General features: G+C 42.5%; 4 protein-coding genes across 15 annotated transcripts in view; 3 read left to right on the top strand and 1 right to left on the bottom strand.

The window, feature by feature from the left end:
- The first annotated feature begins 2,240 nt into the window (after window positions 1-2,240).
- LOC143478362 (uncharacterized) lies at window positions 2,241-3,898 on the top strand. The gene is made up of 4 exons (XM_076977320.1): window positions 2,241-2,408; window positions 2,674-2,745; window positions 3,231-3,339; window positions 3,501-3,898. Exons 1-4 carry the CDS (start codon window positions 2,295-2,297, stop codon window positions 3,896-3,898), a joined length of 693 nt encoding a protein of 230 aa, XP_076833435.1. The 5' UTR covers window positions 2,241-2,294.
- Window positions 3,899-5,061: 1,163 nt separating this feature from the next.
- On the top strand, window positions 5,062-8,444 carry samsn1a (SAM domain, SH3 domain and nuclear localisation signals 1a). Its single transcript, XM_076976223.1, has 8 exons — window positions 5,062-5,263; window positions 5,620-5,700; window positions 5,939-6,067; window positions 6,432-6,549; window positions 6,647-6,795; window positions 6,981-7,196; window positions 7,412-7,562; window positions 7,977-8,444. The coding sequence occupies exons 1-8, from the start codon at window positions 5,207-5,209 to the stop codon at window positions 8,114-8,116; spliced, it is 1,041 nt and encodes a 346-aa protein (XP_076832338.1). The 5' UTR covers window positions 5,062-5,206; the 3' UTR covers window positions 8,117-8,444.
- Window positions 8,445-9,620: 1,176 nt separating this feature from the next.
- On the top strand, window positions 9,621-13,919 carry hspa13 (heat shock protein 70 family, member 13). Its single transcript, XM_076976222.1, has 5 exons — window positions 9,621-9,854; window positions 10,696-11,036; window positions 11,232-11,445; window positions 11,812-11,979; window positions 12,080-13,919. Exons 1-5 carry the CDS (start codon window positions 9,830-9,832, stop codon window positions 12,646-12,648), a joined length of 1,317 nt encoding a protein of 438 aa, XP_076832337.1. The 5' UTR covers window positions 9,621-9,829; the 3' UTR covers window positions 12,649-13,919.
- Window positions 13,920-15,313: 1,394 nt separating this feature from the next.
- The window catches only part of gdpd5b (glycerophosphodiester phosphodiesterase domain containing 5b), a 31,199-nt gene continuing 29,750 nt past the window's right edge, over window positions 15,314-16,762 (bottom strand). For 8 of the 12 annotated variants that reach the window (XM_076976022.1, XM_076976020.1, XM_076976025.1 and 5 more), the window contains one exon: window positions 15,314-15,978. In XM_076976022.1, coding sequence (XP_076832137.1) covers window positions 15,932-15,978 — 47 coding nt within the window. In that variant the 3' untranslated portion in view covers window positions 15,314-15,931. Of the gene's footprint in view, window positions 15,979-16,349; window positions 16,595-16,762 lie in introns of all 12 variants that reach the window. The other 4 variants (XR_013121554.1, XR_013121555.1, XM_076976026.1 and 1 more) reach the window with 2 other exon arrangements.

Here is a 16,762-nt window from a genome sequence, read left to right as displayed (position 1 = left end):
CCACTCCATCTCCATGGTAATGAAAACTGATTGCTTAGCAACAAGATGCAGCCTATATCTGTACACACTGAAGTATGTCCTGTAATAGATAAGGGCTCCATTGTTTGGAGTGAAATAGGAGACCGTAAGGAGATGATAACATACTGTAACATACGGGTGAATTCTAGTGTGATGGGGTAAAGATGGATCTGCATCACACTGCTGATCACACCTGCTCATATTTAATGGTTCATGTGAATATGTTCACCATAAAATAGTACATAAAAAAATCACATCAGATTTACATATTAAAGTGCAATGATCTGTTTACAACGGCTTATATTGCAATAATGATTAACAAATGACATAATAATAATAAATTGTATTTTTATAGCACCTTTCAAGAAACACAAGGACACTAAAGAGTGTAACTCCATTATATTGTGCAGTAGACAATTATATATTCAGTACCCAATGCTGATTACAACGGGCTAGAATTTTTAAGATAGATGGATGTTCTTTCTCACCCAGTTTGGGGAGTGGTGCTGTCATGGTATAGACCCTTTACATAGGATCTGTAACCTACTTACATGGAAGTAGACACTGTTTAATATATTCAGTAATACCAATTTTATATATATATATATATATATATATATATATATATATATATATATATATATATATATATATATATATATATATATATATATATATATATATATATAATTACAATTGATCATCTGTCTGTGTATGCTAAACTTAATTTTAATTCACAATAAGTAACATTTGTCCTGGACACCAACTTAACTACATGACTGATACCTGTACTTCTTCCTACCAGGATATTTCAGAAATCAACTCCACAAATTCCAAAAATAAGAAAAGAAGGTATGTTTAAATTTCTTCCTGCAGTTTGGTTACAACTCTTCCTTCGATCCAAGTTCTAAATGTTTGTATGAAGCAAAACCATAGAGTGGTGTTACAGCTGCAGAAATAGACCCAGCAGCTGCAGTCCAGATATTGAGCACCATTATAGATAAACTACGTGGCTACTTAAACTGCATTTTCTGTGTTGTCTAAATATGTCAACTTTTTAAACGTAATCTCATTTTATAATATTCAACAATCTTAACACTAATCTTTTGAAGCACTACAAATTATAACAATTATTTTATCAGTGGATAATCCGTTACACACTATTAGCTTGTGCCTTTAGGCAAGTTTGATCTTTTTTAGTTTTTCTCGTTCCAGGACATTACCGAGATCCGACAACCAAGCTGTAGGTATGTACAGACTCTAGTTTCAGCTCAAACAGGTTATTTCAGCTGGTTTAACTGAGCAGGACACAGGTGCCACACAACCAGAGGATGAACCCCTGTACCCTGAGGAGAACACAGGGGGGTTTCCCTCTAAAAGAGCTCTCTGATACTTGAACAAGCAGATACTGTGAACAGAATTAAATAACCAGTATTCCACCTGTAAAACATATTCACTCATCTTACTTAATAACGAGAACAAGGGCAAAGGAATAACGGCCTTTCGCCCTGAACAACACCCTCCTACTCGTCCAGCCAGGCGAGCCCGCTTTATCTGCCCGGCGGCAGCGCCTTGCCCTCGGCGGAAAGAGGAAGCCCTTAATGGCTTTTTGGTTTCCGTCCTGCAGATAACACCGTCCACATTAATGCCGCCTGGCCTCCTTCCAGACGACGAGACGATTTACTGGAGGAGAGGAGCAATCAAACCCGCCGTAAATTCGTCTGGGGTTTGTGGGGTTTAGACCCAACATGTTTCCACTGGCGTTACCGACCTAGACTAGTAAATGCGGTTTCCTTAAACACGGAACCGGTTGGGTTCATTAAGAAACAGCAGGGTAGTAATGGAGCTTCGGGGGTTTGTTTATATGCCTAATACAATTAGCCTGAATATCTTAACTAATGTGGAGTATCTGAGCCGAATTACTGGCTGTTGGCTCCTGAAAGAAACGAACAAGTAGGCCTACCGGCCAAACCGGATGTGAAAACTGGTATGAGATGTTACCACTCAAAACTTCCTGCATTTGGTTTCAGCTTATAAATAACACCTGTCAGACTCTGAGTTTATAAATAACACTTTCATTGGGGCGTTAATCTTTTATCAGTGGTAACGGAAAATGGTGTCAGCGTTTGAAAAATAATAATAAATGTGCTAATTGTTATTGCTATATGTTGATGCTTCAGATTCTGAAAACACAAGTAGCCTATAATATTTTGGTTATTGCTGTCAGTTACTAATGTTTATTGATATTCTCCATGTATTAATTTTTTTCTTGATTTATGTTTTATGTTATGGAGCTAGTCAGGACTCTGAAGAAAGCTGAAATCTATAGTAAAGATGACAGTCTCCCACAGATCAAATCTACACAAACAGAAAGAGTTTCTCCTGGCCAGGTCTCTATCTTATATTTCTGTTTTTGGTTGTAACCTGACAATGAATTTTCTGTGTTTTCTCTAATCACATCAAATCAGTTGATTACAGATTTTTTTAATGATCATTAAGGCAAAAGGCCTTGCACAAATGTAAACACCCTAATGAACAAGGGTTCACTCTGACTTCAGACAACCATACATGCATAATACTCTATACGTCAAATTCAGGTACTAATGATGAAGCTTCTCCCTCAGTGAATGTTTCTGATGATTTCATTAATGGTAGATTGCCTGCTGTGATGTCCCGTGTAGCAGGAACCCGCAGCAGAACATGGCCAGCAGCCTTCAGCACGAGACGGTGAGATCCAGACCCCTCCCCCCCAGCTACCCATAATGCCAACATCATATCTTTGAAATGGTCGTCACGCCTTTTATCGACACAGAGGGGCGACTGTTTGGCGGGTTTTCATAAACGGGGGCAATCACTTAACACAAACGCTGACTGCACTGGTGCACAGATGGCGTGGGAGGGAGGGTGGGGCACCGTTATGTCCGTGTAATCCCTCCACCCCGCAGATGGGGCGAGGTCTGAGCGCGGTCTGTGCCAGGTCCGCATGCCCGCCTTAGCGCCAGCATGAGGGATGGCAGACCAAGATGATTCCCTGAGCCAAGGGCTGACACTGACCACAGCCACGCCAGCCACGCTACCAGCGAGAGTGCGCTGATTGCAGGAGATAATGAAAGCAAGCAAGGGCTTGGTGACTGACACGTCAAGTAGCCTTCCTAGGCTTTGTTAAGTTATTTGTGATGTCTTTGTGATGTTGTAATGTCTCTCCTCTCCAGACCTCGTATCTGGAGCTAGTAGGTACAAGGGGAGATGGGAAAAAGTCACAGAAACCGGGGAAGCAGGGACGTCAGAGAAGGGCCAGTGGGACTCAAACACCAACAAAAGGTGAAAAACAGGACCCAATGTGTTCGTGTGAAATCAGCAAATCAGCCGCGTTCACTTTGTGCTAACATCAGTCGCATTTTTTCTAATCGGTTTAGTTAATTTCACATTACATCTATGCTTTACATAGCAGGGATTGGTAATGTTTTTCCCTTTTCAAAAAGCTGACCCAAAAGGTCCATCACCCACCATGGGAGTCAGAGCTGGGCCCACGCAGGGCCCTTACCAAGAGAGCTTCACCTGTACGGTGCGGCCAAGAGGAGGCGTGACGGCGCCCTCTAGCTGTCAGCTCTGGAGTAACCCCGGGGAGCATATCGTGGTCTGGGCCCCAGCCGACACCTGCCAGAGACCTCTCACTGAGTACCGTGCCCACACCGTGGACCTCACTGTGCCCGGCTTCACCAGAAAAGCGGACGTGGTCCAGACCACGACGCCACACAGACTCATTTCTCCTCCACAAATGGCACACTCTGTCTCCAGCATAGAGCTATGTGCTCTCAGTGTAAGTAGAAAAGTCTTTACAAACCAAATTACTTCTCAGTGGCAAGGCAGGATTATGTAATAATTTATTCAGATTTGCATGCTCTCGGAGAAACATCACAACTTAATCAATAGGAGGTTATAAAATGGTATAAATATGATGTGAATTTCTTATGGACTGCATTAGGAAATGCAATGTAAATTTAATGCAAATGGACAGCAAATAAATCCACTCTTTATAGTTTATGACATACAAGAAACCAACGGCAACCATAACTAGTGTTATTGAGGAAGCCCACAGAGTATCTGGTCATCATATCTGGTTATCCTCAAGTGGAAGAGAAACCAAGAAAAACTCTCATGTTAAGCCTCACAAAGAAATGATGCTCCATGTTTTCAGCCACATATTGAACCCTACAAGAAGAATTTCCCATGAAAAGGGGTGATAATCTTCAGGAAATGTGTTTACATGCTCACCATATTGGAGAATAGATTAGGTAACATAAAAACAGGTCACAATCCTCTATTGAAAAATTTTGTATTAAGGAACGCATAGAGATTATGGAATATTTCGAAATGTGTTAAAATGGCCAAAATGATTTTGTTCTGGAATAAATCATATCATCTTGTACCATATGTAACAGAGGGAGTGTTTTCTCTCTCCCTGTAAATAATATGATTTGATAAACCACATGAAATATTTATTCAAATTGAGACTAGAGTCTCAGATGTGGCTCACTGTATAGACATCCGTTATAAGACATTTGTATTCAGCAGTTAATTTGTCAAGAATTTTGCAATCAACTTCACTGGTTGAGAAATTTGGGAGGAATTTGTTCGGTAATGTGACTTCAGAGCTTCCGTGTGTTCCTGTAAGTTTATATCAGCTTGGACTTCCCTATACAGAAAGGATTTTGTAAATTGGGAACAAGTGAAGAATTAAACAAACGATGTACTTCTGTATTTATGTTCAGCTGATAAACAAGATAACACTGAACCCAACCTGTCAGTCCAACATGTTTTGAATGACAGAATTCTCCACAAGATTGGACTAGGTTTACAATCACGATGTGGTGGAAAGTTTAGTGCCGTCACGTTTCTGCCATTTGCTTTATGTAAGTTACTTGAAATGACTGGGAAGTGGTTATCAAAGAGACCACAACATGCAGACTCAAGCAGAAATGTTTTTTTTTTCCTATCAGTAACTGTTTCGATTATAGACAGCACAAATATTGGGTCACATCCTGTCTGTTTGAGGAACTCACAAAGCCAGGCTGCTCGGCTGGAACACATCACTTAACACTTTAAGCCGAGGGTCAAAAACATTAGCCAGCACTTAAACACTTCACGTATATTAATTAAATACATTCAAAGACAGAATACTAAGGAAATGCTTCAAAGGGCAGCTTCAAATGCCTCAGACAAACCCAAAAACATTAAACCAAAGGTAAGTGGATTTGAGAATTGTTCCTAATTATTATAATTATTTTTGTCATAAAGAAACCTGCAACTGCATTAGATAATCTGCATGACTTTACTAGGGCCACGCTTGTCCCCTATTGTCAGGAACATTGCTTTTAGTACTTTATTTTAGTACTTTATCAATATTTGCTGATTAGTGCGGAGTTAGTTATGATTTGGCTGTGTGACATAGAGTTGAGAGGCTTGGAACAATTAAATTATACTTTATACTTTTAGTATATTATAAAAATTATACTTTTCTTGGTTTTCTGTCTTTGTTAGCTGATACTTTTCTGTGAGTGCCATAAATGTGCTCACTATGAATCTTTTTACATTTCTCAGCGATCTACAAGTTTTGGAAAGTTTGACAGCTTCAGACCCCAGAACTCACCTGCCGAGCTTGAGGAAAATGGAACAACTATGGTATTAAGTAGTAGTTGAAAAGATTAAATAAATAACTCCACCCACTCTTTGGAAAACAAGAATGTGTGAGCGTAGATGTGTCAGCAATGCTAAATTTAGGCAAATACACACTGCAACTTTGAATGAGATGTTTTGAAGTGGGAGCCTGCTAGTTCAGCTCGACACTACTCTGCATCTGACCGTGAAGCTCTCTGCCTGTACTGATGTCGATGTTCATTATGGCGTGTGCTACCTGCAGGCGGAGAGTGAGGTGGGTGCAGAGAACAGAGACAAGCAGAGCGTCTTGGGCAAGAAGATGAAGGCCATCTCCATGACCATGCGCAAGAGAATGTGCAAGAAGCCGGTTAAATCGTGCTCTGAGGACGCGGTGAGTCAGAGGGCGAGAGCCCTGACCGCTTGTCTGGACTCCTGTCTGGACTCCGCATCCTCGAACACGAGGGCCGTGACACAGACACGTGTCTGGCGTCCTTACTGTCTAAATGGACTGTATGATCAAGTGAAAAGGAATAAAAAACTGGCACACGAGCTCAACAAATTCAAATATGTTTGTAATACTGTAATGAATTAAACTCATGCCCGTGGTTCTAATGACTGATTGAATGTGTCTTAGTCATATTTCAGGTATAATCTGCACTCCAAAACTTTAATTAGCATTATTAATTAGTTTTAGTGTGTCGCACATATGCATGTTTTAGGTATGCATTTCTTACACAGCACTCTGATTGGTGCAGGAGGATCACGCAGACAGATTGGCCGGGGGGGAGACAGACGGCGTCTCCCCAGTACTGGAGAGCTCAGACCAGACCAGTACCTCGTTAGAAAGCCTGTACACTGGACAGAGATCCTCTGGTAAGCACATCAAACACACACCCTCTTCACCCCCGAAACAAGGAGGCCACGGTGATCATGAGCCATGTTCTCAATCCGCTTTATCCCATTGGCTCAGGTGGCGAGACCAGCAGCTCTGTGTCCAATAACAGGGACAGCCTAAGGTTGGAGGAGGACACTCCCTACACGGGTCCATTCTGTGGACAAGCCAGAGTGCACACAGACTTCGTCCCCAGTCCCTACGATTCAGACTCCCTCAAACTTAAGGTCAGCCCGCTCTCCGCTATATTAATAGGCATCCATCTCTGACTCTGATCTCTGAAATAATAATCATCTTTTGAAGGGTTGATAGTCAATATTTTGATAACTATAGTAATCAATATAGAACTATATATTATATATAATAACATTTATATAGATTTGTCTGTAGTGACGTAATGTGTTGCTTGCAGGTTGGGGATATTATCAATATTATAAGCAAACCCCCAATGGGAATATGGACTGGTATTCTGAACAATAAAGTAGGGAATTTCAAGTTTATCTATGTGGATGTGCTGGATGAGAAAGAGGAGAAAGAAGAAGACACCGCGAAGATCAGGACTCCTAGAGTGTCGAAGAGAGCTCGACCCAAAACTCTGCTGGAGTTACTGGAGAGACTTCACCTAGAGGTAAAATCCCCAAGTTCTCACAAACACCTTCAGAAAAACAAGCCTGCACCCATGTTTCTCCATCACACCTCTCCCCCGCACCGACACACACACACACACACACACACACACACATACACGCACACGCACACGCACACGCACACACACACACACACACACACACACACACACACACACACTCTTTTCTAACATTTGTCTGATTTCCGTTACTGCAGGAACATGCCCCAACGTTGCTCTTGAACGGCTATCAGACAGTGGAGGACCTGAGGCACTTAGAGGAGACGCATTTGATCGAACTGAACGTGACCGACCCAGAACACCGCCGTGCGCTCCTAGCCGCCTCCGAAGTCATCTATGACATGAGCAGTGAGTGTCACCTCTGTCACTGACAGTGTGCTCTTTATAGTTCAGCTGTAGTTAACTATATGCTACGGTCTGCTGTCTCGGCTGTAGGGTCTTATGATTATTTATATGTTTGTATATTTTATATAAGCCGTGTATGTTATGTTAAGAGTGAGTCAAGTGCGGAGTGAAAGTGTGGCATTCAGGATTAATGGTGGCATGTCCGTAAGCTTGTTGTGAACAGCTGCCACATGGTCCCTGTGTTCTGGCTCGGACCTGCAAATTACGTTAATAACCAGCAAGAGACGCAGTCATTTAATTAACGTGAAGTTCATCGGGGCCATGCGCATGACCCAAACGTGGTTTGCTCGACTGAGATGTAATAAGTCAGCAGGGTTTGATGGGGGGGTCCTAACCGCACTCTGCTGTGACCTGCAGAAGACCACCTGGTGAAGATGAAGCTTGCTGAAGAGGACGAGGTGGCCAACGACTGTCCGAGAGATTCAGGCTGCTTCATCCCGGTAGAGTGTGCAGACATGGGCAGGGAAGAGGCAGAAACACAGTCATCTACTGTGTAATATGGTCTTCCTCCTAAATGTCGCAATATGCACTCAGAAATGAGGATCTGCATGTCCTTGTTGTTCAGTAGAGGATGTGCAATTGTTTAGTCACTGGGTATTTACCTACATTCATAATTCTGTAAGTGCGTAGCTCAGTAGGCCTATATTATGATATTGGATTATTATGTATTTATATATTTTCTTCATATATGTTCATTGTTGCACATTGAGTGTGTTTGTCTGTGTGTGAACAATTGACACTTAAATCTGTTGTTCATTCAGATAAACCTACTGTATATGCCTCCCTATCAAACTATGTGTTAATAAATTATTTATGTTTCATTTACCAAGATATTTCACTAATTTTATAATAAACCCCAAAGACCTAGATAAATTGCCATGTATTTATCTTTGTTGTGGTTATCTGACTAGATCAAGCATAATGTTCCACAACATTTTACCCTCACATAATACCTTACTGAACTGTAAGATGATAGCTGGCAAAAATAACAAAAATGTTATGTTTCTATTGATACTTGATGCTGTATTGATATTGATCAACCGATAATACCTCAATAACTCAAGTTACAATTTTTTAGCTACTTGTAATTTTGTTGCAATCACCTATTTACAAAAAACGTTATGTGACACACACACAGAGAGAGAGAGAGAGAGAGAGGTTAAGTAAACCCAGAGGTTAAATAATCCAAGTAGAAAATGACTAAAACAAGGTTATTCACATTAAATCTGATGTTGAATGAAAGGGTTATTGTTTTGTATATGAATAATATGGTATAGTGAAATGATTAACCTAATTAGTAGTATAGGAAAATAATGTACATAATAAAAAACTAAGAATTAAAGTAGACCTAATGGAAGAATAATATTTTATTGATTTATCAAAAATGAATGATGTGAGAACAAAAAAAATAGGCATACGTGCTTGAACCCTAACGAAAAACAAAGATAACTTGAATACACAATACCAACCTTCACCTATTTGGAACATGCAGTGTGATGTATTGCTTTATTTATTGCACATTTCTACAAAAAAAAAGGTACAATCACCTGCCCCGGGATATTCCACGAGGGGAAGGAGCAGAGTCGGTTTATGAGGCGCCTGACCGCTTCCTGTTCCTCTCGTTATATCAAACGAAACGCCAGGGGGCGCCAGCGAGGAGTCGATGAAAGGCGTTTGGGTGGTTTGGACAGCAGGAAGACAGAGTTGCTGTTATTGAGTGCTGATTGGTTGGTCTGACGCTGGAGTAGCAGAAATGCTTTGCATTTTTTATAGCTACATAACGCCAATTCTACTTTTAAAAATTAGAAGAACATCGAGGACAAGTGGAGAAAAAGTTTTAATTTCATTTAACAATAATGTATTAATAGTTATTCACCGCTTAGTTCCTTTCGCACATTAATTTTGGACTGGCTCTGTAGCGCCCCTAGCGTCTGACAAGTCATGAGACTTGCACTGCGCCTGCGTGAAAGTACTTCCGCAACCTATTTTGACCAGGGGCTTTATGGGAAATGGCGTTAAAAAGTGACAGATTTACTATACGCACTATACATATGTCGGTATTATTAACTACATTCTCCACAAACACGGCATCGCATCGTTAAGCGGACGTGTACATGTACACAAAAATGTACCGTCTACCGGTTTAGCTGCGGTCAGTGAATGAACGTCAGTTTAGCGGACGCGTTTTATTAACGAACCCAGCAGGAGAAATGGCTGGAGAAATGTCCATAATCGGTAAGTAGTGTATTTGTTGCTACCTGGGTGAACGTAAACGACGAGTACGACACAGCAGCGTGACAGTTCGCGGGTTTAGTGACGGTTGTTTTAACTCGCGAGCTAACGTGACGTAATATAACTAGGCTAGTTAATTAGCAGTGGAAGTACCTCACTAGCGCCGTCACAGCTGCTCCAAAAACACTGACATTTACTCCGCTGTGCTGGCAATACGAGGGAATTATCGCGTAGACGGAGCGCAGTGTCTTAAATAAGCTGTCTCTCGACAACCGTATAGGTGTAACGGACTCGGCCCTGGTTAGCTTAGCTACCGTTAGCCGACGTCATCGCGCGTGCGCGAGGACAGATGTCGTCATGTAGTTCACTGACCAGCTGGAGTAAAAACACAAATGTTTCCTTTAATGTCTCTGGAACAATAATTAGACAAGAGGAAGGACTGCTTGTTATCGTTAAATATTTGATTGATAACAATGGCAGTTATCTCTGGTTAAAAGCATTAATTATGTTTTTCATGCATGCTGTAATGTTTTGGAGAGACCTGGTTTGTCTTGTGTGCAAGTCATCTGATCATTTAATCTTAATGATGTCATTTTATCTTCTGAAGCTGCAAATGAACTTTGTCTTAAATCCATGACAATTTCTTTGAATCTCTCTATATAAATGTTACTGTTTTTGTAGCTTAAAATAGTTGAGTAATTAAAATAAATACATTTTAAAAGGCTAGATAACATGAATGACAGCACTGTCAGTGAGAGAACTTTTGTGACCGACTCTCATCAGATTTAAGCACTGGGATCTAGTTAGATAACTAAATCTAATTTCCAGTTTTCCTTCTGCGCAGGGTCCGTTATACTGGCCTTATTCCTGGCTGGGTATCTCGGCCAACAGTATCTGCCTCCTCCCAAACCCAGAGTGATTGGGTTGGATCTTGGAACGACGTTCTGTTCAGTGGCGGTATTCCAGCCGGGAACAGGAGAGGTGGAAGTTATTGGAGATGAGAAGGGACGGAAGAGCATCCCCAGTGTGGTGTCCTTCACCCCCGCCGGCATATACGTTGGACACGAAGGCCAGGAATTGTCTGACATTAATCCTCAAAACACAATTTATGATGCTAAGAGATTTATAGGGAAGATTTTTGACCCTGAGACTTTGGACCAAGAGAGCACACGTTACCCATTCAAGGTAAATCATAGAATAACAGGATCCACACATTTACTTTATTTTACAACATGCATATTTATTGAATATTTTTTTAGCATCCTCAGGCTTTTTAAGAGCTTAGATAATGATATGTAGGTTTACTTTGTGTACACTATTATATGTAGGTCTATGTAATTACAGCACCATACATTTACTTACACCCCTGTTGTTTTACAGATAATTCTCAACAACGGCAGTGCAGAGTTTCTGGTCTCTCCAAACAGCACTTTCACAGTGAGCCCCGAGTTCATTGGCTCTCGCCTGCTGCGGAAAATGCGTAAGATGGCGGAGCGGCACGTGGGACTCCCCGTCGAGAAAGCGGTCATATCTGTGCCAGCGGAGTTTGATGAGCTGCAGAGGAACTGCACCATCAGAGCAGCCAAACTGGCAGGTCCGTCTGCCAGTAACCTCCTCCATCTTGAATCTCGGCTGTGGCGGCGTCAGGTCGACTGATGGTCATTACGGTTGATTAGACATTAAAGCCCCCAGGCAGGAATTTCAGCAGCTGATGAGTCGCTTTGTCTTTACGCAACAACAGAAGCTTCACTGCAATTATGAAACTGTATGATTACATTCACTGAAACCTGGTAATAAGCTGTGAAAGGCAGCAGATGTTAGTGGAAGCACTAGCTCATTGGGGTTTTAAGTGTTGGGTTATGATTATAATAATCAATATTGGGAGTTATGGGTCATGGAAGGAAGATGAAATTTCTGTGACCGTTGACGTTTAATGGCGACCCATTTCTTCTTCGAGCAGGGCTGGACATCCTGAGGGTGATCAACGAACCAACGGCGGCAGCGATGGCCTACGGGCTGCACAAGGTGGATGTGTTTAACGTGCTGGTGGTGGACCTGGGAGGAGGGACGCTGGACGTGTCTCTGCTCAACAAACAGGGCGGCATGTTCCTGACCAGAGCCATGGCAGGTGAGGTCACGCCATCACTCGGGCGATGACGGATGCGTTAATGGCCCCCCGGCACGGATGGCGCCTTCGTTCTATAGGCTGACGAGCGCCTTTGTTTCAGGTAACAACAAGTTAGGAGGGCAGGACTTCAGCCAACGGCTGTTCCAGCACGTCAGCGAGCGAGTCCGTCAACGACACGGAGTCCCGCCCACCCTGAAGGAGGACATCCACCGTCTCAGGCAGGCCGTGGAGGAGGCCAAGCTCAACCTGACGGTGCGGGCCAGCGTCGACCTCGAAGTCCACCTCCGCCTGCAGGTGACCGCAGCCGAGGGCCCCCGGGAGGAGCGCGTCACCTTCCAGGAGCGGCTCACCCGCGAGCTCTTCGAAGACCTCAACGCGGACCTCTTCCAGAAGATCCTGGCACCCATCGAGACGGTTCTGCACGAGGGGCGTTTGGACAAGGGCGAGGTGGACGAGATCGTCCTGGTGGGAGGCTCCACCAGGATCCCACGTATCCGGCAGCTCATCAGCCAGTACTTCGGGAAGGAGCCCAACACATCCGTGGACCCGGACCTGGCCGTGGTGACGGGCGTGGCCCTGCAGGCAGGCATCATGGGCGGGGCCTGGCCCCTGCAGGTCAGCGCTATTGAGATACCAAACAGAGATCTGCGTAAAACGAACTTCAGCTGAGCCTGAATGGGACCGTAATTTATAGTGAATTCTTCGTCACCTGTTTGCAACAGGCCCGACCAATGACTAAAATGCACTTTTTCTCGTTCCGCTTCTTTAAACGTGTCAGTCTTGCAGTAGCTAATGAAGCTTTGTGGCAGTTTGGACCTGCAAGTGTTGGTGAGTGTTTAGAGCGCAGGATTACTGATCTCAAATCATGATCTCCACCCATATTTACTTGGACATGTTTGTTATTGCCCAGTTTTTTCTCTGGTTTCAGTTGTCCAGTTCCCAACTCCATATTCTAGGTCTCCACTTGCTCAGTAGATACTGATGCTGACACAGTGAGGGCTAACACACACACACACACACACACACACACACACACACACACACACCCTCTAGCTGCTACATCTTCTTCAAGTTGGTGCTCACACGACTTCATAGGACAGCTGCCGTGGGAGAAGAGTTGGAGGAGAACGCTGTGATTGGGCAGCATCGCCCAGAGCAATACAGGACATGGAGGCTTTCATCCCACATACACATGATTGGTTCTGATATTAGGATCAGCCTGGTTATGCTCTCAGTGACCCAGTGTATTAATGGGGCTAAACCTTTGACATAATATTTCCTTTTTTATGCTTATTTATGAATACAAATACATGAAATAGTAAATAAACGTCCTCCTCCCAGTATAATGGCACTTAAAGTAGAACCTGGCAGTTCAGAATCCCAGTTAAGCGATTCAGTTCAGTCAACTAATTGATGCCTGAATTTACATCACAAAGGCAGATCACAGGGTGGGAGGACTTAACTAAGAACAGAATATTGAGAAGAGGATTTATGTAACTTTAAAAGATGTGTGAGGTGTCTTGTGTAATACTGCAGCCACAGACATTTGATGACTCTGGATTGCCAAGCGTCTGGCCATTCAAGACGGCGTGACACAATTCAGGGACCTACAGGAAAAAAGGTTTCCTACAGAAAAAAAGACCACAGATGTAGTATTTATTTTTGGTAGTATTTAACACACCATGTAGAAATAAAAAGAGAATAAGTAAATTTATTGCATTTAAAAATTCACAAAGGTCCTTCTGCTAGTATTACCTGTGCTCCTAGAGCTATAAAATGGCATTCATTGGTTATTTATTTATTTACATTTCTTTTCATGTTAAATGTTATTTAAATGACTGTGTTGAAAATAATTTTGCTCATGCCTTTTACAAGTCACTGATGTCATGTGCATAATGGACTAATAATTCTGCTGTTTTCTTTCTGTAAAGCTATAAGGGACAACAGTTTCATCTATTATACATGCACGTTTTCCACCTGCTGCCTATTCAGTGTTTAATGGTGTTTATAGGGCAAACTACTGATCCACACAGATGTTGACATAACCACAAATGAATGAAACATTGAACCAAAAATCATGAAAGGTGATGCTTTATGGTCATATTCTTAAAACATCTGAATCTAACAATATGAAGCTGTTCTTGGTTTCTGTAGTGACGTATAACCTAACTGTTAGAAGTGACCGAGTGCTCTAATTCTCTGCACAAACGTCCCATGTTTCCAGTGGCCTCTCCCACATTTTCAGTTTTTTCTTCCTGATATTGACTTGATCAGAAGCATTCCCCAGCTCACCTCTTCCCTTTGGCCAGAACCGGGCCAGTCATGAACGGGGCCGATCACCAAAGCTGATAACATTCAGCCCACAGGACTCCGGTGTGGACCACAGTAGTGATGCTAGCCGTGGTGGATTGGTTTACTGCAGAATGTGTGGCAGCCTGTTGGAGCTGTGGGACTGATATACCCAACAGTGATCACTGGTCCCAGTGTCAAAAAGGCATCATTACGGTTTCATTACAGTAATACAAGACCACCCATTCATGATTGTAGATGTATTTTCTACTTATAGTAACTTGGTAATAAGCTTCTAGCAAGGACAATGCTGCACTTATGAGAGGTGGTCTAAACACTTGTTGGACATCTAGAATGCATCAACATTTATAGGGTTAAAGAGATATTTTTATAACTATTAAAATAAAAAAAAAACTTACATTTATACAAAATGTGATACCTTTGGACCAAGTTTAATGGAGAGAAGTATGTGCTTGCGTCTGTGAAATCTGCTGTACGATCCTCAGTGTTGTCCATCTGGATTACTACTGCACCCACATTTCTTTGAAGCTCAGTTTCTAATGAATAATTTTTCTCCTTTGCTACACCACCACCAAAACAAAGACAATAATTGTATGTTTTTTTATTGACTGACCTCCAACACGTACAAAATAAAAACAAAAGTAGCACAATGTGTTCAGATGTCTAGTGTGACAATGTAAGCTTTGTATTAACAAAATGTTTCATCGTACATGCGTGACAGCCATGACATCAGTTCTATGACCATAAGATACCTTCAATAGTTCAATGACAATGTTGACAGAAAATCAATAACCATGACATGAAGACGCCATCTCACCATCACTGTACAATATATGAATACCAGTTCTGACTCTGCCAGTAAGAGTTCTGTAGTACTGATGAAGCACAAACTCAAATCCAGCTGCACTGTATACAGTGTGTAACTACACATTACAGCACACACTTCTTCATTTACACCAGACCCACACGGTCAAGAGGAAAATGTAGCTTATGTTCCTTAAATCATCTAATGTACTCTTTGTATATACAGTATAGTTTGTATATTTTAAATTAGTTTGAATTCATTTAATTTCTCGAAAGTCATAAAACGTTATAAAAAGGTTATTCTTGAAAATGGACAATGGCGAGTGGGCAGGTATGAAAACATCCACTAAATAGTCACACTGTAAATAGTCCACACACAGGAGAACAGGCACTCTGTAAACACTTCTGGAGTTGAACCCTTACGTAAGGCAGTAGACAGTCAACTTGAATCCTGCATATCTGACCCTCCGCGGTTGTCCCTCTCTCTCCCTCTCGGATTCACGGTCTTCGTGGCAGGCGTGCTTGTGATCAGAAGCAGAAGATTGATGTTCCAGCCGCCCTGAGCAACGAGGCGTGGGGAGGCCCACAGGGCAAACGCACGAGGCCGCCTCCCCGTTTGCCAAGCTGCTTCATTACAAGCAAATTAACCATTAAAAATAAATGGAAGAGAACTCGTTCCTTTAGCAATACAGCGAAATTAAGTAGCCCACTGGGACACAGCAAACACACACTGATGGAGCAGGGTGGGGTTCAGTGGGGTCAACGGTAAACAAGTCGAGACGATTTGTGCATCATCCGTCAGGGCTGCAGAGTCGCTGGGGTGAGCGCCCGTCTGGGTTTAGTAGTCAAACCCGTTTTCCTCGTTGCCGACCCCGTTGCTCACCTCTGTGGACAGAGACAGGTTGAGATGAAGAACCTGCCCTCAGTATTAACAGATGGTCAAGAACACAGGTGTACAAAACAGTGTTCATTTAAGCAATCGATGAAAATATATACACACTGTATATGCCAAACTGTTCATTTTTGCAATCAGTAAATTTTTGTTAATTTAAAATGAATTTCATGGTAGATCTGTTTGCTTTTTATAGCAACCACAAAAAACTATTATTATAATGAAATATAAAAGTAAACTTCACCTTAGTGCAATCTGACCATCATTATTGGTCACAAGCTCTGTGTTTATTTTTTTATTTCCCTTATACATGACCAAACACCATTGGAAAGCTACAGTAAATTTCCAATGTCCTTATGCTCACCTTTAACAGGACACTGCTAGCATGGTTATCAAGATGAGAGCCATTTATGAGCTAAGGTGGTGGTGGTGGTGGTGGTGGATGCCAGCAGTGGGTGGAGGAGGGGAGGTGGGTGGAGGAGGGGAGATGGGTGGGCGACAGGCAGTGAGGGGCAGGAACAGGGAGGCATGGAATGAGATGGTGAGACGACACTGAGATGACACAGGGCGAGGGGTCACACCCAGGGTCAAACGGCTACTGCGGCTGACCTTGAAGACACGTCAGAACCACTCAGAGAGCCATGCGATATCATTACTGGACCAACTCACTCACACACACGCACACACACACACACGCATGCGAGCACAAACATACAGAATGCATGGATGCGATATGATAATGCACATTTAAAAACAATAAAGACAGAAACCCCACAG

The sequence above is a fragment of the Brachyhypopomus gauderio genome, chromosome 16 (assembly GCF_052324685.1).
Source record: "Brachyhypopomus gauderio isolate BG-103 chromosome 16, BGAUD_0.2, whole genome shotgun sequence".
NCBI classification, from domain to species: domain Eukaryota; kingdom Metazoa; phylum Chordata; class Actinopteri; order Gymnotiformes; family Hypopomidae; genus Brachyhypopomus; species Brachyhypopomus gauderio.
This window is presented reverse-complemented; position numbering and strand designations above follow the sequence as displayed.

What these genes read in the sequence shown, in the direction of transcription:
- LOC143478362 (XM_076977320.1), top strand. Translation starts at nt 2,295, where the DNA reads ATGTTTTATGTTATGGAGCTAGTCAGGACTCTGAAGAAAGCTGAAATC. An exon ending in AAAGAGTTTCTCCTGGCCAG is followed by an intron (nt 2,409 to 2,673) that starts GTCTCTATCTTA and finishes CATTAATGGTAG; the next exon opens with ATTGCCTGCTGTGATGTCCC. An exon ending in GACTCAAACACCAACAAAAG is followed by an intron (nt 3,340 to 3,500) that starts GTGAAAAACAGG and finishes CTTTTCAAAAAG; the next exon opens with CTGACCCAAAAGGTCCATCA.
- samsn1a (XM_076976223.1), top strand. Translation starts at nt 5,207, where the DNA reads ATGCTTCAAAGGGCAGCTTCAAATGCCTCAGACAAACCCAAAAACATT. An exon ending in AATCGTGCTCTGAGGACGCG is followed by an intron (nt 6,068 to 6,431) that starts GTGAGTCAGAGG and finishes TGATTGGTGCAG; the next exon opens with GAGGATCACGCAGACAGATT. An exon ending in CAGACTCCCTCAAACTTAAG is followed by an intron (nt 6,796 to 6,980) that starts GTCAGCCCGCTC and finishes TGTTGCTTGCAG; the next exon opens with GTTGGGGATATTATCAATAT.
- hspa13 (XM_076976222.1), top strand. Translation starts at nt 9,830, where the DNA reads ATGGCTGGAGAAATGTCCATAATCG. An exon ending in TGGAGAAATGTCCATAATCG is followed by an intron (nt 9,855 to 10,695) that starts GTAAGTAGTGTA and finishes CCTTCTGCGCAG; the next exon opens with GGTCCGTTATACTGGCCTTA. An exon ending in CCTGACCAGAGCCATGGCAG is followed by an intron (nt 11,980 to 12,079) that starts GTGAGGTCACGC and finishes CCTTTGTTTCAG; the next exon opens with GTAACAACAAGTTAGGAGGG.